This window comes from Aphelocoma coerulescens, chromosome 5 (genome assembly GCF_041296385.1).
Source record: "Aphelocoma coerulescens isolate FSJ_1873_10779 chromosome 5, UR_Acoe_1.0, whole genome shotgun sequence".
Taxonomy (NCBI): domain Eukaryota; kingdom Metazoa; phylum Chordata; class Aves; order Passeriformes; family Corvidae; genus Aphelocoma; species Aphelocoma coerulescens.
Window position 1 is genome coordinate 27343652 of NC_091019.1, and position 22209 is coordinate 27365860.

The 22209-nt window shown below is 45.3% G+C and overlaps 3 protein-coding genes across 6 annotated transcripts; 1 reads left to right on the plus strand and 2 right to left on the minus strand.

Moving 5' to 3' along the window:
• Positions 1 to 48: 48 nt before the first annotated feature.
• Positions 49 to 4541, minus strand: FAM180B (family with sequence similarity 180 member B). 2 transcript variants are annotated; one of them, XM_069017209.1, is made up of 3 exons: positions 4365 to 4541; positions 2438 to 2505; positions 49 to 1862 (listed from the first exon to the last, which is right to left on the minus strand). In XM_069017209.1, the coding sequence occupies exons 1-3, from the start codon at positions 4429 to 4431 to the stop codon at positions 1401 to 1403; spliced, it is 597 nt and encodes a 198-aa protein (XP_068873310.1). In that variant the 5' UTR covers positions 4432 to 4541; the 3' UTR covers positions 49 to 1400. The 2 variants fall into 2 exon arrangements, 1 of the variants encoding a protein (XP_068873310.1); XR_011151372.1 differs by having other exon boundaries at positions 1777 to 1862; positions 2372 to 2505; positions 4365 to 4394.
• Positions 2284 to 22205, plus strand: KBTBD4 (kelch repeat and BTB domain containing 4). Of its 3 annotated transcripts, none has more exons than XM_069017206.1 (4): positions 2284 to 2359; positions 16748 to 17368; positions 19873 to 19979; positions 20557 to 22205. In XM_069017206.1, exons 1-4 carry the CDS (start codon positions 2341 to 2343, stop codon positions 21415 to 21417), a joined length of 1608 nt encoding a protein of 535 aa, XP_068873307.1. In that variant the 5' UTR covers positions 2284 to 2340; the 3' UTR covers positions 21418 to 22205. The 3 variants fall into 3 exon arrangements, with proteins under 3 accessions (XP_068873307.1, XP_068873306.1, XP_068873308.1); XM_069017205.1 differs by lacking the exon at positions 2284 to 2359 and adding an exon at positions 14194 to 14334; XM_069017207.1 differs by lacking the exon at positions 2284 to 2359 and adding an exon at positions 14194 to 14272.
• Positions 9763 to 14169, minus strand: NDUFS3 (NADH:ubiquinone oxidoreductase core subunit S3). Its single transcript, XM_069017208.1, has 7 exons — positions 14070 to 14169; positions 13891 to 13953; positions 13019 to 13116; positions 12611 to 12760; positions 11650 to 11775; positions 11241 to 11360; positions 9763 to 10010 (listed from the first exon to the last, which is right to left on the minus strand). Exons 1-7 carry the CDS (start codon positions 14113 to 14115, stop codon positions 9843 to 9845), a joined length of 771 nt encoding a protein of 256 aa, XP_068873309.1. The 5' UTR covers positions 14116 to 14169; the 3' UTR covers positions 9763 to 9842.
• Positions 22206 to 22209: the final 4 nt, after the last annotated feature.

Genomic DNA, 22209 nt, shown 5'->3' on the forward strand with positions numbered 1-22209 from the left:
GTTGAGACAAGAAGTTTTACTTCAAATAAAATTCTAATTTTAATTCCTATGTCCTTTTGGGTGGAAAACAAATAAAGATACAAACAAAAAGAACCCCAAAGCACAAACCAAAATGAAACAAATAAATGCACAAAACAAAAACCCAGCAACAAACCACCTGCTTTAAATCTATCTCCTTCTGTCATAACCCTAACCTGACCTCTAAAACCATTGTCTGTGGCATCTTGCTTTCAGGCTTCTTGTTCCTGCCTTACCATTTCTCCTCACCATCTGTTGGGCTACAGTGGCTTGGAAGAAGATTAACTAGGTCAAAAGCTAACAGTTCCCACTTTGAAGGTCACACATGCCTCTTTTGTTGAGCATGGAAAAATTATATTGATAGAAAGGGAATTATGGATCCCATTGTCTAAGCACATGCAATGAATGTTCAAAATTAATGTATCTGTAGTGGCAGCAGGAAATCTGGTAGAAACAACAAGAACTAAAGTCAAAACCCTCCTGAGCAGATAAATGCATTTATTTAATTCCACACTGCAGTGTTTAAGACAGAGAAATGTTAATGATGTCCTTCTATAAAATAATTATATTTCTGATTTTGAAGATAGAGATTGTGTCTTTATTATGTTTGGCTTGTAAAGTGCCATAGCTGTACAAAAAAAAAAAAAAAACAAACCAGACTGTATAGAAGAAAGGCAAAATCTGCGGAAGAAATAACTAGGTCACGATCCTTCAGAATTTAAATGAGATTTCAGAAAGTATATTCCAAAATGATAACTGAAATAAAGCTGTGTATACGTGTAAATATGATATGCAAATACTAGAAAGCTTCATAGAATACATACATTTTCAGGTTGCTTTTTAAAGAATAATGAATATATGAATGGGAAATTGCTATTGACACATAAAATATGATGCCACATGAGGTGCAAAATGAAATTAAATACGTGACCTATGTCATGAAACATAACAAAACCTGCTTAGCTGCTTACTGGAGAGGAGAAAAGATCTTGTATTTGTCTGAAACCACAGGGAGAATATAAGGAGGGTGAACTGAATTATTTGAAATGAAGTCAGCTATGACACCAGCAAGATATCCTGGAAAAATACTTCCAAGCCATCTCTCCAGTAACGTCAGTGATCAAGACAGATAAGAATTCTAAATAGCACTGCCCCCTTCGGCACAGCCCACTTAGCAAAAAATCAGGAAAGGGAGAAATGCGCTTTACACTTTTGTCCTTTTTTCATTTAAAAATGACAGCCTGTGCATAAATCCTTAGAGGGTTGCCAGCACAGTGCAGAAAGCAGGACAAAAAGGTGTGGCATATTTATACAAAGTCCTGCACGCTATGGAAAGCATTGAAAATAACCAAGTATGCAGCTGAAGCCGGGTGTGTCCCTTCCTATGGTGGGTTCCCTCGTGAGGTGTCTCTCTTGGTCCTGGGCAGGTTAGAGCGATAGAAATGTTTCAGGGACGCTAAATGTGAAGGCTTCTCCTTCCAAGGCCAGGAAGCCTGGAGGAGAGTGGTATTTGCAGGGCAGAGCCCCTTGCACAGGTCACGAAAGATTTCATCCACCAGCTGAGAGAAAAAGCGAATCCAGAGGGTTTTATCCAGACCTTGCACGGAGCGAACCTGGTAGGCACTGTAAACACTGGTGAAAAGGAGGCGGTCAAACTCTGTTGGAGGCAAGGGGGTGTCAGTCAGTGAATAATATGTCAGATGCTGCTCAATCTCTGCCGGTGTTTTGGGAACGTCCTCCTCCAAAACCTGCAGGAACCGCCGTGCTGGGCGTAGGGAGGCCAGCTCTTCATCCCGCAGCCGGATTGTCCCGTTGGCCTGAATATCCAGCCTTCCCCAGAGCACCTGGAAGAGAGGAGCAGCATTCTCACGGAAAGCCCAGCACAGCTCCATCAGTCACAAACGGGCTGCAAACCAAAGCCATCCGCAGTGCTGCCAGATCTCGGGCGGGCCCAGAGGCGGCCGCTCCCTCCCGAGCCGCCTAGTCCTAGGACTCCATGTCCTTCTCCGCCAGCCCCACACCCCGTTTCTGACCGGCTCCACAGCTCGTTTCCCCGTGGGACCTGTGCAGCTCTCGGCTCCCGCCCTCCTGTCCCCCCGCAGTCCCGCCTGCAGCAGCTCCCCGGTGCGGCCGCCTCGGGCCGGGGCTTGGCCGCTTGCGGGGCAGTCACCAAACCCAGCGGGGATGGTCCCGTGTCCCACCGCGGACACGCCGTGAGGTGCCACGGAGTGCGGCAGAGCCCCCTTCGGCTGCACCCCGCAGTGGGAGGGAGCATTAGGCATCGCCGAGGCGTTCTCCAGGGACTCCCAAAATCCGTCAGGGATGAGAACAAACAGAACAGGTGAGTTTTTACGTGCAGGCAGGTGGGAGCATGGGCACTAACAGTGCCTCGGCCCAGGGCCCCCAGTGCTCAGGAGACCTCTAACATGATGCCAGCGTCCTCTGGGCCACGACGGGGTGAGTTGGTGCCGCTGTGATGATGTTCATCTGGAAGACATCAGACAGAACTTGGTAGCACAAGACATTCCTGTTTACTGTTTTTGCCATTTGATTGTCAATAACGTCTTCAACATTCCTGAGCTACCACTCAGCTTGCCAAATATGACAGATGCTGACCACGGGATTTTGATAAGCAAAACAAGCTTTTTAAGAGAAGCAGCAGTGGTTGAGGCGAGGTTTTGGATATCACAGCCCTTAGTCCTGCCAACAGAGCTAAAGCGTACAGCAGTGAAGGCACTGCTTTGACAGGCAGCAAGGAAGCCTCTCACACTGAGAATGGATGGGGTCTGAGCTGATGGGGTTTGCTTGTGTGGCAGTTTTTGCTGGAGAAAGTAATGCTGCCTAATGGAAGGAGGGTGCTGGAAGGCTCCTCAAGCTGCTGGTAGGAACATACACCGATGCTTATCCTGGTTTTATACTTCTTCCCTAACCTTCTGCTGCTGGAGGATTGTGAGGGTGAAAGAAACCTTGCCAGATCCATTATGGCTCATTTGATGTCCATCTAATTACTTGCTGAGACACGTGACATCATGTAATCTGGGAAAAATGGATTTGAGGCCACAGGAATGGCAGGTTTTGAGTATGAAAGTCATGTTAATCCTAAGAATTCTTCAATTTTCATTTCCTAATACTTACAGTGCTGTAACTGTCTGCATTTATTTTATTTATTTGTGTGTGTGTGTGAAAAAGGAGACACAAGCAGTCTTGGTCCAGGACTGTGAGAGAGAGGCTGCATCCCCTCCCTCCTGTGTAATATCAGTGTCGTGAGGTAGTCAAGACCCTCTTCTACTTCTTACAAACTCATCCTTTGGGTTAAGAAACATGAAATGGAAAAAGCTCATATAAAATAGTAAGCTCTCTGACACATTTATGGGGATTTTTTTCACTTTTAAATGGATGAAGGCTTTTTTATATTAAAAAAAATGAGGATTTACATTGAATACTTGAGAGTCAACATCAGCAGGTGCATATAAAAAAGTAGAAAAAATTATTTAGTACTATACATGTATGATGACTGCCACCAAAAGCCATTTCCCAATTTCCATTTTTGATTGGAGCTTTTCAGGGAGATGTAGGAGCTGCTTGGAGAAGTGCACTGCCAGCCTGCAGGATGCAGAGGTTTGTTTCTCTGCACAGCTGCAGGCTCTGTGATCCAAGCCAGCTGTGGCTTTGGAATGTGAGCAGGGATGTAGCTTCTCTTTCCTACTCCTCCATAGATGTACCAGCATTTTAGCTCAGGTGAAAACATATCATCTGAAAATTTCTTTGCTGTTCTTGTCTCTACCAACTGATCCTCCTTTTTTATATAAAAAGGTTCACAGATCCCTCTCCTGAGGGATGCTTGACTGGCTGCAAAGTCAGTGCATTTGTTGAATAGGTGCCAAACTGCTGTTATTAGTAGCTGCCTCATAAATATACACAGCAGTAGATTTTTGAGTAGAGAAAAATTTAGCAAACATAACAAATAATGTATTGAAATAATAACATAAATATCCTCTGGGGAAGGGAAAATCCTTCCTTACTTATTTTATCACTCAACAGGGTTGGGTGGTTTTGGTTTTTTTTTTTTTCCCAAAAAGCATATGGAAAATCCACAAACAGTCTTGCAGGAGTCTTTTTTTCAGTGGAGACCCAAGAAAATCCTCCCCTTGCCGCCGAACACAGCAGCAGGTACCAGTACCCCCACCAGCAAACCGCCCCAGCTGGACTCCAGCTCTCTCCCGTGCCAGTGCAGCTGCCTGAGGCTCCGGGCCACATTTGAAGGAGCGGCAAAGCATCCCACAAATGGCACTGCACAAAGGTGTGCCAAGCCAAGGAGCCGTGTCGCTAGCAGATGTTCTTCCTACCTGTCAGCCTCTGGGATGCAGCAAACACGCACAGGAGCAGCCAGGAGCCGAGCTGTGCCTGGGCCATGGCCGCACAGCCGGAGCAGCTGCCGCCCGCTCCGCCACAGTGCCGCGATGGAGCCACAGCAGCTCGCTGTGGCGTCTTCCCTTGCTGCTCCGGGTCCCAGCAGCCTCTCCTGGAATGGATCCATCTTTCTGTGTTTCTGGTCACAGCCCTGGGAAGGGCTTGCAGTTCAACTTGCTAACCCCGAAGGATATTTTCCATCGTATTTTGGAAACTTGGAACACTTTGTTGTGATGGTTTTGGCAGAATTGTTTAAGCTTTCTTTTCAAAGACTGACTTTCCACTGCAGCGATTATAGGAAACTGTTAGTTGCAAGAAATTTCACTGCATGTGTTTGCCTCTGAAGAAGGGAGGGGCCCTTAGTCCCTTCCATCTCTGCACTGTGCCTCTGCCACATACTATGACCCTTCCACTCGCCTCCTTGGCTTCATTTTCAGTTTTCCTTTTTCCTGGGTTTGAAAATCTGAAAACAATCCTGGAATGTCACAAACAGATAAGACTAGCAGACTGCAGATTCATGGAAGGGCAGTAGCAGCCAAAACATACAAGCAGGCAGAAGAAACGTCGCTGGTTTAGTTCTGTATCAAGCCCCCTGGAGGGGGAACTCAGTACAGTGACCTAACAAACACCGAGTATCAAAGTGGCTCAGGCTTTAGCACCTCATGTCCTCCCCTGTGAGCAAACTTTTAGGTTACAATGAGCACAGTCGGCCTTAGATGTTCTAAATCACATAGACAAAATTTCGTCTGATTCCCTTTGCAGCAGGTATCTGTTCTCTACACATCTTTACATGTGTATTAGTGCCAAATCCCCAGTCAAACTGTTCTGTATTTCTACTCTGTATGGCACAGGATGTGATGCCAGGGTTTTACGAATATGCAATAATATGTGTAAATAAGGACTACTACCATCTCCCTCAGGTTAAAGGAAGAAAGAAATCTACCTAGAAAAGAGAGAAGGTAAAGCTGGAATGCGTCCCTTGCTCAGCAAGTTATGGGACATCAGTCAGGACATACTGTCACCAGATAGTTTACTAAGGGCTGGGATAATGTCCTGGCCAGTAAGTGTGCAAAGGACCAAATCTTCTGAAACTTTCAGGATCTGCAGCTGTACCTGGCAATACCTGGACTCACACCAGCCAAGAGAAGCAGCACATAATGGAAGAGTCACAGAGGGGCCCACAATATGCAGAGCCACTCTTCCCCTCAGTTTGGATTCAGAACAAGACCTGTGTTTGTGTCATAGCCTGAGGTATCAAGTCATGCTGCGCTGCTTTCGTTTTTCATTATTTTCTGCTGCTTACTCTTCAGCTGCATCCCTTTCTTTTATTAAACTGTGAATCACAAGCTACTCAAGAGGCAGACACTGATGGCCCATGTATGCAGTGAGACTGATGTGCTTTCTGCTTTGTGCCAGAGTCCCTTTTAGTCCACAGTGTGCACATGACTTTGTCTAGAAGCCACTACGGAAAAACCCCATGTCTCGTGGGCCATGAAAGAGCGTCCCTCTAGCTTGCAGCACATGACATGAGGAGGATTGCCCAACAGGATTTTGGCCAACATCTGTGAGAGCCGCACATGATTTTGCCAACAGGAGAATTTCCTAGGAACAGCTTGCAGCCGAAGTGCCCAGAGGAGCATAGCCACGTTGGTGGGAGGGGGAAGAGAGGAGGCTCAGGGGCTGTGCTCAGGTGACTGACACAGTGGCAGGTGAAGGACAAGCATCAGTGTGGATGCTGCCTTGAGCTAGGGGAATTTTGTAGAATTACCTCACTATCCCCCACAGAAAGGCAATTTCAGAGTGATAAATGTATTCCTTAGCTGTCTGTACAGCAATACTTGCACAGAAACAAGGCTGAGTTTCTGACAGCTGCACTGAGTCCCTGCATGTACGACTGCAATGTTAGGCAGTGCACCTGCTCCTCCTGAAGGATTTTGTTCTTGCCAGGTATTCACAGCCCTACCACTCTGCACTCCCCTGGCCATACCATCTGTTGTTGGAGCAGTTTCAAAACGTCACAAGACAGGTTTAGACAGGGACACCTTGACTGGTTTCTTCTTTTTCACCATGACCTCCTGAAGCAGGAACATGGGAAATGAGAACAAGATAAGAGGGATCAAAGACTGCAGGAATCGATTGGATGCTGGTTGAGGCACAAGGTGTGGTTAATATAGCACCAGAAGAGACTCTTTAGGAGGGAGGTTTCTTTGAAATAGGACTTCAGTGAGATAACATATTTACAAAAGGGAAATTCTGCTTATAGAATTGAAGAAATCACTTGTTTTGATCATGTTGCCCAGAACTTGGGGAGATTACTCCCCAGCCTGGGGCTGTCTGGCAGATGCTCAGGGAAGGAAGAAAGACATACATAACTCCCAGAAAAGGTGATGTTTGAGTCACTGAAGTGGAAGAAGTAAGAAAACCTTGAGGGAAGCAGGAGTGAAGCGCTGACTATAACCAGACAGGACCTCTCTGATACTGGTATTTTCCAGGTATGGTGCTGCCAGTCCTTATCAGGATGCTTTCCTTGTCTTTTTGTTTCAGTTTGTGAGCAGCCTCAGCTGCTTGAAGGAATAATGAGCTGTGTAAAAGCGACAGGGAGGGCCCCATCCCACTAAACCTACTGCACAAACAGACACCCTCAGGCCTTGCACAACTTGGAGAAAACGTCACAGGATGAAGTGTGATGGGTGATATGTGACATACTGTCATCCAGCCTGTCCCTCAGCAGTGCCATAAGCTCTGTTCTGCAGGAATGCCAGGCTCAGCTGAAATTCCTGTCTGGATTTTGAGTGGAGATCAGTTATAAGGACATATACTGACTGTGTTGCCATGAGGTCGGTGGACATCCTGACACTGTCAATAGCCACATCCTCAGGGAGGACAGACTGCTTGCCTGGCTGTAGGGAGAAATGCCAGAGTTCTGGAAAACACCAGCAAAACCTACTCAGCTCGACATGGTGACTGTGAGTCATTGCCTGAAGTCTATTTGTCCCTTCAGTACTAGAAAATCTCTCTTCTGAATAGTGTGTCTGTAAATCAGCTACATCTGACTTACATCTTATCCCACATCCTCCTGCAGCTGGGGAATCCAACCCAGGCAAACAAGCCTCACGGAAGCTGGCAGTATGCAACAGGCAGGGACAGAGGATTTGGAAGACAGCTTTGTGCTTGGCCAAGCTGACCACAGCCTTGTCCAGCACTAAGCAAGTGTCCACCAGCCACAGGGAACCCAGAGTGAGTAGGCTCCATGAGCAGAACGTCCCCTGGAGCTCAGGAGCAGTGGAGGAGGCAGAGTGCCAACACTGGCAGTACTTTGTGAGGCTGTGAAACTTCTTGTGCCCTGGGATAATGAGCCTAGGTGATTAAATTGCTGATGTAAATGTCTTCTCGATCTCCCAAGCTTCACTAATGAGAAGAGATTCAGGTCCACCAGCAACTATTCCACATATTAAAGATCTGCTGGAGCCAATGCCTGTTCCCACAGGGCTGCCTACTTTTCCAGTACACACATTCTTGAGCAAACCTTGCATATTGTCTAACTCGACAATATGTCATGCCTGACATTTCTTGATGTGGATCAAATTCCCCTTCTGCACAAACATTAATTTTAAAAGGCAGATTTCCTTCTGTTCTTGCTACCATCAGCCCTCTGACTTATCATGCTGGGAAATATATATTTTTCATAACATATAGACCATAAGTCTTGGTGTGGTGTCTCAAGCAACCTGGGATGAAGGAGAACATAGAGAGGAAATGTGATTTATAAAGAATTTGCATGGTGATAGAAGCGGCATCAGGAACTTTTCTGTCTTGTGCAATAGGCATCAACATGTTGTGAGAGCCACTGCAAAGAAAACAGAACCAGCTGTGGAATATCTTGTAAAGAACTAAAAGTTCATTTCCTATTTAATCTGCTCAATTGAAGACAGATCCAAAATGGAAATAAGAATTGTATAAAACCCCAGACTTCTGCCGATCTATGTTCACTTCTCCTTCCCATGTAGAGCTGTGACGTTTAAGGTGAATAGTAAATGCTATGAATTTTAACCAGAGAACACTGTTGAGTCACATCCCAAACACTGCTGGCCACAGCAGCCTGAAACAAAATTTAAAAAAACCTAAAAAAAAGCCAAAACAAAAAAACCCTAAAAATAAAAAACAAACAACCAACCACTAAAAAAATTGAAAAAAATAAAATTAAGCAGCCCATGCTTACATGGCTGGGGTGGAAAAAAATATGAAACCCAATTCTTTGAATACAGTTCAGATCTTTATTTTTTTTTCCTTAATTGAATTTACTATTGTCCGATCCCTTCCTCCATCCCATACTCTAACCTACCCCAAACCTTTATTTTAATTAGTGATGTTACAATTTAAAAGCTTAAGTATTGATTCAGGGAATCCCTAGAAACAGCTTGTGAATTAGTTTATGAAATCTCTTACACAATAGTTTTCAGATCGTAATGAAGTCAGTCAGCTTTCCAACACAGAACAGAATTATGCATTTTCTGGACCAAAGACAAGGGACTTTATTAATTGATGACTGCTGTAACATAATCCCATTCAAACAGGTGGTGGGTGGACTGGAACTTCAGCATTTTTCCAGCTTTTTTGGAAAAAAATGGTATTTTCCACAAGAGCAAAGAAAGTGGTAATGCTATTGTATCATAGAGCTCAAAGTAACTGGAATACTGACAAAAAGACACAGAGTCTTGTTTATGAGACAAGGGAGGGGTATTTTTTGGCTGCAGGAAAAAAACTGCACAGTCTGAAGATGCTGGAGAAAATAAAGACTGCTTGATTGTGAAGAAGCAGCCAGATTGAGGGACTGTCACATCAGAAGTTACCTGCAACTCCTTAAAAGGCACTGACCTAATTCCCATGGAAACAATAGATTTCCATAATTGTTTTGGTCTGGACCCAGGTACATTTGTGTTGTCCTGAGAGGAACTGTATTAGAACCATTTACCCAGGCTTTTCCTGTTTGCCATATTATTACCATCTTCCCAACACCCATCCTAGAGCTAAGAAACTGCTGTGCCATTGCTCAAGTTCCACAGCTGCTTCAGTGCAGTCTCTTATCGAGTGCTCAGGTTCTGAACTTCACCTGCAGGACTGCTGGCAGGAGTAGTGTTCATAAAACACTTAGCCACAGGCAGTGCCTGCACTCCGTTCAATTTGCAAACCAAAAAGACAAATCCCCCATTTTACAACTCAAAGCACCAGATAAACATCTACTAGTTGGATAATAAGGATTGCAAATCAGCATTCCCTGACCTTGTGCTTTTCATCTAGTTTGAAAACATTATTCCTGAGATCACAACAGGCAGGTATCTCATATCAATTTTTATTATTATAAATACTATATTAGAACAGAAAGGATGGTGCCGCACATCCGCTTCCTTCTGCTGCTATTTGGCATCTTCTTTCTTGGCTCCTGCTTCTATTTTCGGGGGTTCTGGAGCTGGACGATAGGCAGGAAATGCCTCCCACGGGCTATTCAGATCGAACTTGCGAAATTCCTGAGCTAGCTCCACAGGCTCTGCCACCACCCGCTTGACTTCATCATCATACCGCACCTGGAACAGCGCAAAGAACACGGCCAGTCACTTTCACCCCACTCCTGGAGCATCTTTATTTGCTGTGCACAGTGACCCAGTAATGACCCAGACCACCCTCTGTGCAGACAACTCCACTTCTTACCCATGGAAAAACCACAGGCCCACAGGCCTCTGCCATGGCTTCACTTCTCAATACTAAATGAGCTCTCCAGATGCTACTGAGATCTCTGGACTGTCCAAGAAAACCCTCCTCTTTGCTTTGCTACCATGGCTCTCAGGCGTCACAACTAAGCACCCAGAATTAGGAGTGCCCAGCCTAACAGTCCATGTGAAGTTCACATGGAATAACACATTTAGTTTGTCATTTGACAAAGGAATTTCTCCTGAGTCACTGAAATAAGGTGGCCCATCCTGGGCCTGCATGGCTGAGGACTATACTCATGAATCTTTATAATATGGCATTTGTTTGGTTTTAGTTGTTCTAATTTTTAGTGTAACACTCAGAACAGGGGGAGAAAAAGAAGACAACCAGGATGGAATGCAGTTGAGTACCAGATACTTCCGACTGGCTTGCTTTATCCTCACTGTGCCAGTCCAGATCTCTGAACCCCAGCTCAGGAGATGTAGCCTTATCCTCACTTGCAGGATTTTGTTATTTCTACATTTCTTAAAACAGCCTGTTTTTTGCAGAACTTCACTGTTTCCTCCTGAAACTCAACTCAGTCTTAACACTGCACCACATATGCCTGCTTCTGCAGGGCAATCAATTGAAACTAGACAGATACCAAACACTCTCATTTCACCTGTGGTTGGCATACCAAGGTAAATGATAAATGGCAAGAGTCAATTTAACCAGAGTTTTATAATCTAGGCCTACAAAAACTCAACAAAGTGAAGTTCCAACTGAATCAAGAATGGTTCAGTCCTTCATGCTTCAGTTTTGCAGTGGAAACTTTAATCTCCCAGAAAATGTGCTGAAAGCAGAAGCCCTTTCTCTCCCTGACAAGTATCTTTGGTATACAGCACATAACATTCTGCTCAATTTCTCTAGCCTTAGGCTGCCTTATTATGGATGATTCTTTGTGTGATACTTCAAATTTCCACAGAATTTTATACAACTCCTCTGGAATACAGACAAGTGAAACATCCTTAAGACAAATGATTGTAAAGCAGCCACATCTTTGTACTGGAACTCAGAAAAGGGCATTGGGGAGACTTAGTAACTTTAGACATGACTGTATCTCCTACCTCCACATAACCAGAGAGTGGGAAGTCCTTCCGGAATGGATGGCCCTCAAACCCATAATCTGTGAGGATTCGCCTTAGATCAGGATGGTTGGCAAAGAAAACACCATACATGTCCCAAACCTAAATGAAAGGGACAGGTTAGTTGAATTCTATTTGAAAAAAACCCTAAAAACCTGCATGTCTTATGTCTATAAAATTTCAGTTACATGCCTGGCTTTGTACAGTGCCAGCAAAACTGATGCAGAAATTCATTCAAAAGCAAATCAAACACCGTTTTATCTCCTACTCTGAAAACGCAGCCAGGAAAACACTTCTCTCTTTCTTCCTGAGGGCCTTGGGGAATCACTTTGACTGGGAAAATACAACCTCTCTGCACCAAGACTCTGCTCCCAAGCACAGCAGCACTCACCTCTCTTTCATACCAGTTTGCTGCCTTGTGCACAGACACTGCTGAGTCAACAGGTGTCAGCTCATCGGTGTACGTCTTCACACGGATGCGGCTGTTGAACCGCAGGGACAGCAGGTTGTACACAATCTGAAGCAGAGGAACAGGCAGCATTTATGGATCTCTTTGCATTACACCACTGGCTAAGCAAAGCCACACAAGGACTATTTCAAATATTCTTTATGAGCAGGATCACATTCAGTACTTCAGAGCTGGCCACTAAAAGACACTCCTACAACTGAGGTTCCAATAGCTTATCACTTTGGTCCTTAGAAGCGTGACAAAAGTTATGAGACTTAGAAAACATGACTGACGTAGAAGAGCAGAAGTAAAGAGAGATACTAAATCTTAAAAGAGAGACTACTGGAGGGATGGAAACCCTTGACAATAGTCTGTCTCGAAGAAAATTACTATCAATCACTCTTGCAATTACTATCAGTGGGAGAAAGCTAAGAAAAAGTACACTTTAATTTTCAGCAAACAAGTTGGATACCAGGGAACATTTCAAACTTTTATGGTGGTGGAGTCCAATACAAAGGCTGCTTATGAGGATTATTATAATCTCGGGGGAAGAAATAAATACTACAATAAGATTGAAAAAAAAAAAATCCCAAAACTGTAAGGAATTTTAAAGCCTGGTTTGATACTGCCTTGGTGACTGGAAAAAATGAATAAATTAGAGTCTATATTTCTATTATTTATATGAATCTACTACCTTGGTTTTTGAAAGAAAAATATTTAATTAAAAAAATATTCCACTTCTTCAGCAGCTGGAGGTCTTAGACTTAAATAAACTCTAGCTACAACTCTTGAAATTTTCTTCTCACTGCCAGAAACCAAAAAAAGTGGTCAGAGCTGCAAGAGCACCTACAGGCAGCAGTACTTGTGAAGCCCTCCAAGTCCTGCACCTCTGAGCAGCTCCTACCTCAAAGCGGTACTGCCGAGATGGGACATCAACAGCAGTCAAGTCAGCCAAGGATTTGAACTGGGCATTGGTGTGATCACGAAGGAAGGTCAGGACAGGAATGATCCCATCCGGATGGATCAGAAGTTCCAGCTCATTGAAACACGTCACCTGATGAAAACAGAACAGCGGGAAGGGCATGAGTACAAACACTCAAACCTTATGCTGATTTCAGCAGAAAACTCAAAGAAAGAGACACAGCAGACATGAAAAGGCATCAGATCAAGGGGCTTAACAACAGCAGTAACTTTTCATGGAATTCTGACCATTTTTATTCCCCAGAACACATTCTCTAAATGGGTAACAAACACGTGGTATGTTCAGTGGATCCTGTCCCATCACAAGAACCATTTCTCAAACAGCACCTACCTGTACTTGCTGGATATACTTGGGCAGAATCTCAGCCACATACTCCCCAAAAGCACATAGCTGCTTCTGTTCTACTTCATTTTTTGGTCTGACAGTAGCTAAGGAGAAACATAAAGTTTCCAAGATTATGACAGGGAATACAGAAAGCTACAGAGAGAAGACTAGTAACTCCCTTTAACCAGTCTGGCTGTCTGTCAGAGACTACACTACAGCAACATACTTGTACTACACAGAACGTGGAACTATACATTTTGATAATGAAGGAAATTTGTGTCAGTGCTAAAATTTTGTTGACTCTAAAGAGCAGCAGGAATTGTCCAACAAGATGATGAAGAAGTAAATAATGAGATGAAAAAGAGGGCAACAAAGACAATAATCTGAACTTAGGCAGTGCTCATGTCATTCAACCTGGGTCTAGAATGGGCCTTGTTTTCTGGTTTTGTTGGATGTGTCAACATCTAAGCAAGCCCCTCATAATCAAAACACTCTAAGAACTCGCGCTGTTGGGGTGGGTTTTTTCACTGTAACGATTAAAAACCTTTAAGAGCCAGGGCGATGAGGGGCTATGAAGCTCTTGTCCAAGCACAGCTTTGCAGAGAAAAAGCAGGCTGGACCTGCATCTGAGAAAGGATGCAGATGGGTACCCAGAGCAAGCACGGGAACCCAGAGCAAGCACGGTTACCAACACAGCCACTTTTCTGCGCTATTGGGGTTTGCGGGTGACCGGACCAACCCCTTCCCGACGCGCTCACTAAAACGGTTCCATCGCCCAGGAACGTCCGTGGGGCGGTTCGGTGCCCTCCCGCCGGCTGGCAGGGGCACAACCGCACGCCTCGGGCCCCCCTCCGCCCCCAAACCGGCCCCGCACTTACGGCGAGTGTCCGCGGCGGAGCTCCCCGCCAGCCGGGCCCGCGCCGCCGCCGGTGCCGCGCCAGCTGCGGAGAGAAACGGACACATCTCACCGACCGCCGCCAACCGCCCGGCCCGCGCCCCGGCACAGCCCCCGGCACAGCCCCCGGCACAGCCCCCGGCACAGCCCCCGCGGCCTCACCTCGCAGCGCGGCCCGCGCCAGGCCCCGAGCCGCCGCCGCCCACATCCCGCCGGGACACGGACGGGCAAGGGCACGGGGCGGAAGCGGAAAGCGCCGCCGCCGCCGCGCTTCCCCCGGGGGCGGAAGCGCGCGAAGAGCTTCCCGGGGACGGCTCCGGGTCGGTGGGCGGAATCGGCGAGTGCCCGGCGGCGCCTGGCGCAGGGTGAGGGCCGGGAGCAGCCGCTGGGGCACCCCGGGGCGGCGGCATGAAGGGAGGCGCCGCAGGTGGGTGCCGCGCGGCGCGGCCGGCGGGGAGCAGCGCGGCCGCCGGCCCGGGGACGGAGCAGCGAGCGCCGCGGAGGTGTGGGCGCGGAGGGCGGGGGACGCCGGCAGCCCCCGGACTGAGCCAGCGCCGAGCCTTGCACAGCGTCAGCGCGGCCCTGGTGGGAATCTGCGTTTCTCCGAGGATCAGCCTCCCTTCCTTCCTTCTCCTCGCCCCGGACCGTAGGGTCGCTGTCAGTTGTGCTTCGGGGTTCCCCGAGCCCGGGCGCCGCCGTAGCGTCCGCGACCCTGTCAGGAGCAACGAAGGAGGGAAGCTGGAGCACAAGTCCTGTGAGGAGCGGCTGAGGGAGCTGGGGTTGTTTAGCCTGGAGAAAAGAAGGCTCAGAGATGACCTTATCACCCTATCCATCTGCCTGAAAGGAGGTTGTAGCCGGGTGGGGGTTGGCCTCTTCTCCCATGCAGCCAGCAACAAGACGAGAGAACACAGGCTTAAGCTGCAGCAGGCGAGATTTAGGCTGGACATTAGGAAGAACTTCACAGGAAGGATGATTAGAGACTGGAATGGACTGCCCAGGGAGGTGGTGGAGTTGTCCCTGAAGGTGTTTCAGGAAAGACTGGAAGTGGCACTCAGTGCCATGGTCTAGTTGATATGGTGGTGTTCGGTCATAGGTTGGCCTCGATGGTCTCAGAGGATTTTTCCAATTTAAGTGAGTCTGTGATTCTGCGAAGGAGGTGTACCAGGTGTTGGTTCAACCACTCTCACTGATAGCCTGGCCTATGGAATGCATGGAGCATAAGATTTGGCTGTTTGGGACAGTTAACTGTCCTTCATGCCTCTTTCTTTATAGCAGAGACACATGGGTGCAAAGGGGAGCTTTGTCTGGGTGTCTGCAAGGAGGATGTGAGGTTTGCGTAGCCTTTAGCTGCTTCTTGGCATTTCTTCTGTGACTTGGCATCAGTCCTCTGGGAGTTGTGCAGGGCAGTGTGGGCAGCTGGTTCTGCCATGCCAAGGGCACAGAGTAGTTCATCTGTCCGTATCTTGGTGCTGTGTGTGGTCTCTTCTGCATTCTGGGCTGAAGCTCCTAAGCACCTTGACTGTAAGGATAAAGAGCTTTAACAGAAGTGGAAGGCAATTTGCAGGATAGGCTCATACTTTGTAAACCTGGAAAAATAGTATTGATGTGTTCTATGCTGACTGCAGTTCCTCAGTCTCTTACAGACTAATGTCTAGGTACTTTTCAGACCGACCAGAACTACTGTAAAATCGAGATAAGAGTGTAATTAAGGCAGGCAATCACCAGAGATGAGATGGACATGTCCAGCCAATTAGGGATGTAGACACTACTTCCCATGAACAGAATTTGAGCAAAGAACTTAGGAGCCCTCCTGATCAAGCAGAGTAATTGTAAGAAAATACATGTTTGACAAGATAAACCATGGAAGAGTAACTGAATCTGTTGGAGAAAAAAAAAATCACATCTTTGTGAAACATTGTACTTGAAATAATGGTCATTATTAGTTGAAGAAATTTGTGATATGAGACATAATGGCTCATAGTTCAGTTGTAAAAATAAGTCTAAAGTAACTGCAGGTAGGCAACTGTTCCTAATGCTGTCAAGAGCCATGGTAAAAAAGAGCTCCTTGCTGTAGTAGTCTTATGTTTCAGAAGCTTTTCTGACCCACAAACTACCTGGAGCTCTGCAAATATCCTTGGTACCGACTAAGAGGTGTTTTCTTTTAAATTTTATTCCCCTTTCTACTTGGGAAGCAGTGACTAACAACATCTAACGTTTTGTTTTGCATGCTGAAATTGACTGGCACATTAACAAACAGCGTAGCCGTCAGTTATCTCATTTGGTTAGCTTGAAGGACTGGTGGTTATGGCTGGCAGACATCTCATGCATCTTTTTGGTAAAAACAAGTTCACCTTGATACAGATTCATCATTGGGTTTGGACAGTAATTAACACCTCCTGATGGTATGAACTGCTGCCTGTGCTCTTTTTTAGTATGATACTGTAATCCTTTTCACATCTAGTCCGGCTATGCTGCTGCCACTTTTTTTGGCTTTGCAAGTTTCCTAGGGCGGTTGCTGGACTTTCCACTTGAATAACTTGCTGCATTTCTTTGTGTCAGTGAAATGAGTGGTGAAAAGATATGCACGTCTCCAAGCCCTGCTGGGATGCAATGTGCACTGTACTGGAAGTTTGGTATATATTATAATTTTAATTATGCCAACTTCTCATTTGTTGTTTGAGATTCTGAAGCTCAAGCACAAGTTTCTGGCTGTGCTATTTATGTTTAGTCTAAAATATGCTGGACTCTTACCAATATATTTGATTTTTCCCTGTACCCTGAAGTACCGCATAATCTTGTTAGTGGTGAGAGAAAGCTGTATAATTATTGTGATTTTACAGATTGCTGGAGGTCTGATTTGTGCAGCACCATGGACTCATCAGAAGAGACTGGAGGCTCCTCTGCAGAAGAAAACTACTTTGTGAACTACACCTTCACCGACCGCTCCCACTCAGGCCGTGTGGCCCAGGGTATTATGAAATTATGCTTGGAGGATGAGCTCTTTGCTGATGTTACAATATCAGTGGAAGGCAAAGAATTCCAGCTGCACCGTTTGGTCCTCTCAGCTCAGAGCTGCTTTTTTCGTTCTATGTTCACTTCCAACCTAAAGGAGGCCCACAACCGGGTGATTGAGCTGCAGGACGTTAGCGAGAGTGTCTTTCAGCTCCTTGTGGACTATATTTACCATGGAACTGTAAAGCTGAGGGCAGAGGAGTTGCAGGAAACCTATGAAGTGGCAGACATGTACCAGCTGACTGCCCTTTTTGAAGAGTGCTCCCGTTTTCTGGCCCGTACAGTGCAGGTTAGAAACTGTCTGCAGGTCATGTGGTTGGCAGATCAACACAGTGACATGGAGCTCTACACAGCTGCCAAACACTGTGCAAAGTCACATTTGTCTCAGCTGCAGGAGACAGAGGAGTTCCTACACCTGCCTCTCCGCCTACTGACTGACATCCTTACAGGTAAGGAGTTCTTCAGGCTGCCTAGGATGTGGACGTAGAAAGAGACTTTCAGAGTCTGGTCAAGTAGTGAACAAAATAGATGGGAAGATCCAACCTTTCATAATCACTGTCTATTCAGAGACTTAGCTAAGCAAAGCAAAGCAAAACATTCTGGATACCTTTATCAGAAAAAGCCCCAAGCCATTAATTGTTACTGGACATGAAACATCTAAGCTGTAGAAAAGGGACATAGAGGATGTCGGAAATTCACAGCAGTTCCTGAGTCAACAGGTTAGAAATGTTACACATTTTTTAAACATAACTTCCAACAATTTGTTGTATTTTTGTTTGCATTAAAAGTAAAACAAAGAAGCCTTACCAGAAATAAACATCTGATGAAAGTCTTTTTTATCCCTTTAGCTCATAATCATTTAACATAGTAATGCAATAATTCAACGTCTGTAAGAAGGCTTGAGCACAATTTTTAGACTATTTTAGTGTCATTTACAACTGTATATAATTGTTAGGATTACTTAGGCACTTGACTGAAATAGAGGGATTGTAACATCTTGAGTAATACAGTAATTACCCTTCTTGTAAAGGTACTAGCCTTCCACAGTAATGGATGCAATGACTCAGTGTTGCGAAGGACGTGTCAACACATGGACAACTTAGTCCAGCTTCCACCAATCCTTAAAGATCTGCTGCCCTAGTAGGTACAGCCAGTATTTGTCACCTCTCCAGGATGCTGCAGTCACAAGTCCATTTTTCTGCAGTTAGGTATCATTGCTAGAGCAAGCAAGAATGTAGAAGCAGCTCATACATTCAGATGTGCCTCTTTCTTGCTTTTAATTACTCTTTGTAACTGAGTAAGTGACTATACTTTGTGTGTCATGTGTTTTATATGCTGTTACAAAAATAAACCTACCATGAGTGGCTTATTTCGAACACTGGCAAATCTATCCATAAGACTTAAACTAGCCTTTAGAGTTGATGCTATGCATATGAGAGTCTTTACAGATACTGCATTAAATTATCTCTATTGCACCTAAAGAAACTTACAGTCAAGAACTTATTGAGTATACATACTGATAGCTCAAAAACTGTGATAAACTTAGAGTAATTTTGATACCTATCTAGCTAAAGTTTTTAAAGTAAGTTGCGAGTTCATTAAAAAACCCCTCTAAAATAATGAAATAAAACGGTAGAGGTCAATCACCTTTAATTTCCTAGGGATTCCACATAAAAACCAGTTATAGGACTATGGACTTTAGCACTTGTGGTCCTAAATTAAAACAATTTCTCAGTATAACTTTTTTCCATGCATCATCTATTTTCATATGTAGAATCACATTACTCGGCATTTATGCCACAACTTAGCTTATTAAATGGATTAAAATCTGAAGTACTTCCCTTCTTAAAAAGGTAGGAAAAATCCTTTTCTTTTGCATTTCCTGCATCTTTGTTTAGTTAATGGAGAATTAAAAAGGGGAAGCTTTTAGTGGCAAGGATTATAATTAATTTCATGAAATAGTAATTCATTAAGTTTACCTTCTGTTGCACTCTAGGACCAATTTCAAAATCAAATTTTTTCCATTTAAGCACTACATGTGATGGTTAGCTTATGGGAATCCTTTTAAACAGAGTTGAAATACCCGCTTTTGTGCCACACTTTTTCCGCTCCTTTCCACTATAGAGAAAAGCACTGGAATTTGTCTGGTGCCTTCAGCATCATTGAATTCAGAGTTTGTCATGAGAACAGACTACAAAATCAGAGAGTGTTCGTAGGGAAGCTTCTCAATGAACACAGGCATAATTGCTGGCTTTCAAACTGGAAGGAAATACCTAAAATCTTTTTGATAATGTACTGATGATGACAATACAAGAGTTTGTGGCTTAACCAAAACTTCCAGTTATGTCTGGAAAGAGATTGAAATTTGATGCAGTCTGTCGAGTGTTTCCTACTGTCATACGGCTAAGAAAAGCTCTAGTAGCTCATTGGGGATTTCCAAATGTTAAGAGGATAGCAGCAACACCAGATGTTCAGTCATGAGGGTCAGCTGCCTGGCAGTGCTCAGACATGTTCTGTAGATGACTTTTGCTAGATAGGTTTCTGGGACCAGCCAGAAAGAAAGGCAGGTGCTGAGATTCTCAATAACAGAATCGTTTTGCATAAATTATTAAATAAGAAAGTATTTGTCGTCATCACACACCATGTAAGTTCTCTTTCCTGTCCTCTTTCTCTTGGACATAGATTCGTGAATAGACTGCTGAAACTCATCCAAAGTGCTTAAGATCTGGCAGCTCTGTCTTCTGATAGTTACTGAAATTAATTTCATGTAGTTGGCTGGCTGGCAGTGCTGATCAGGCCTGACAAAATCCATAAAGACCTGTGTCTGTTTTTCCTCTCTAGAAAGTAGGATTTGTGGTGGGACTGGGGGGAGGCAGCCGCAGGAAAAGGGTGTTCCCGAGTACATACACCTTTGTCTGGATACCGTAAATGCATTTCTGTCCCCAAACCGCAGATGGCGTTCCATGTTCTCAGAATCCAGCAGTTGCCATAGAAACCTGGATCAACTTCAACAAGGAGGAGCGAGCGGGCTTTTCAGAAACTCTGCGATCGAGTCTGAAGGTATAAAAAGACCTTATGTTCTGGGGCTGGTGTAGCACTTGCTGGTTTCACACTTCTCAGGGCAGGGTATTCTGCTCTCAGGTGTGACTTGAAAGCCACAAAATACAAATGTCATTGAAATTCATGGTGCTTGTGAGAGGATACTTTCAGTGTCATAAACAGCAACGCCACTGACAGCTTTTTTTATTTTAACCTGAGGCTGCTTTCACTGGTGATTGGACCAGTGCCACAAATAACTTATTTCACCTCAGTTACCACAGAAACTGTTCAGAAATCTATGTTTGGCATTCCTCTCGTAACAACTGTACTCCATCAGGGATGTAACTGGCCCTTACATAAAACCATGAAGACTTGTGTTCCAGTGACATCTGTGGCTATTTTATTGTGTTGGACATGAATGGTATGTTGAAAAGGCTTTGAGGCTCTGAATCCTGAATGCTGTAGGGTGGCAGGACTTGGGAAGCAGATTATATACTTCAGGCCCACAGGTGGGTCCTAAACTGAAGAATTCAGTCTTGAGCATCGCTGATGTTTGTGTAACATCTGATTCTGCTGACACTCTTGTCCTTTCACCCAGGTGATTGGAGAAAATGTCCACATCTATCTGATTGGAAAGGAGTCATCACGTACACATTCGCTCGCTGTCTCTCTGCACTGTGCTGATGATGACTCCATAAGTGTGAGTGGCCAGAACAGCCTGTGTCACCAGATCACTGCGGCCTGCAAGCATGGTAGTGACCTGTATGTCGTTGGTGGCTCCATTCCACGACGCATGTGGAAATGCAACAATGCGACTATAGACTGGGAATGGTGTGCTCCTCTGCCCCGTGACCGGCTCCAGCACACCCTCGTCTCCGTGCCAAGCAAGGATGCAATATATTCACTGGGGGGGAAAACTCTACAGGACACTCTCTCTAATGCTGTCATATATTACAGAGTACGAGACAACGTGTGGACAGAGACCAGCCAATTGGAAGTGGCAGTCTCTGGAGCTGCAGGGGTAAACCTTAATGGTGTCATTTACCTGCTGGGTGGGGAGGAAAATGACTTGGACTTCTTCACCAAGCCGTCCCGGCTCATTCAGTGCTATGATACCAACACAGAGAAATGCCACGTGAAGCCATACGTACTGCCTTTCGCAGGGCGCATGCACGCTGCTGTGCACAAGGATGTGGTGTTCGTTGTGGCCGAGGGGGATTCACTGCTCTGCTACAATCCCCTGCTGGATAGCTTCACCCGGCTATGCCTCCCGGATGCCTGGAGCTCAGTACCATCGCTCTGGAAAATTGCCAGCTGCAATGGCAGCATCTATGTCTTTCGTGACCGCTATAAAAAGGGTGATGCAAATACTTTTAAACTTAACCCAGCCACTTCTGTTGTAACAGTCACGAGTGGCATCAAAGTGTTGCTCACTAACCTTCAGTTTGTTCTGGCATAAACAGGTGCAGTGACAGAAAGACAGCAACCGTATCTTGCTGTGCAGCTCGAAGACACCTGCAACCCTCAGCACCAGTCCCAATTACTACAAGCTCACAACATCCAGTAAAGACCCCATCCTCTGTACCTGTGCAGAGGAAGTACAGGCTTTCTGACTGTGGGCCTATTCCTTTACATAGCACTATTGAAACTGTATTGAACTGTTGTATTTTAGATTTCAGATGGACTACATGCTATTACTTTGATTCCTTGATGATAAGCTGCCTGCGTTTGAGGCCCAAATGGCAGCAAATGGCTATTTTAGCCTGGAACCAATCCACCACTAAAAAATCCTATGGCATATGGACAACGTCCTCCTTGGCCCAGACTGCTAGTTTTAACTGCCTAGGAGACTGTGTGTTGCTGCTGTGTCAGTCACAGCAGAGTTAGACATGCACTGTGTCCCCCAGGGATACTCCCATTTAAACATTCCTGTGTCCTATTGCAGAAGGAGGGCCTTGCAGACAGATGCCAGAACTGATCCCAGGACCCTTAGGTTACATTCAGCACTTCTCCTAGAGGAGTTGTAACCAACTGAGTACTTGCTTACTGCTCTGTCATCACCTAGTATAAAGAGGGAGATAACTTTTAGAGCATTGGCTTCCTTTACTGTACAGGAAATCCCCACCTGTAATTATAACATAGTGTTGCTGAACAGACAGAAATAAGACCACTTCCTCCTACCCCTCTCTGTTGGCACTGTAACCCTTTGGGTAAGAATCTGAATAAAGTCTCTACTGAGACAAAGTATTTT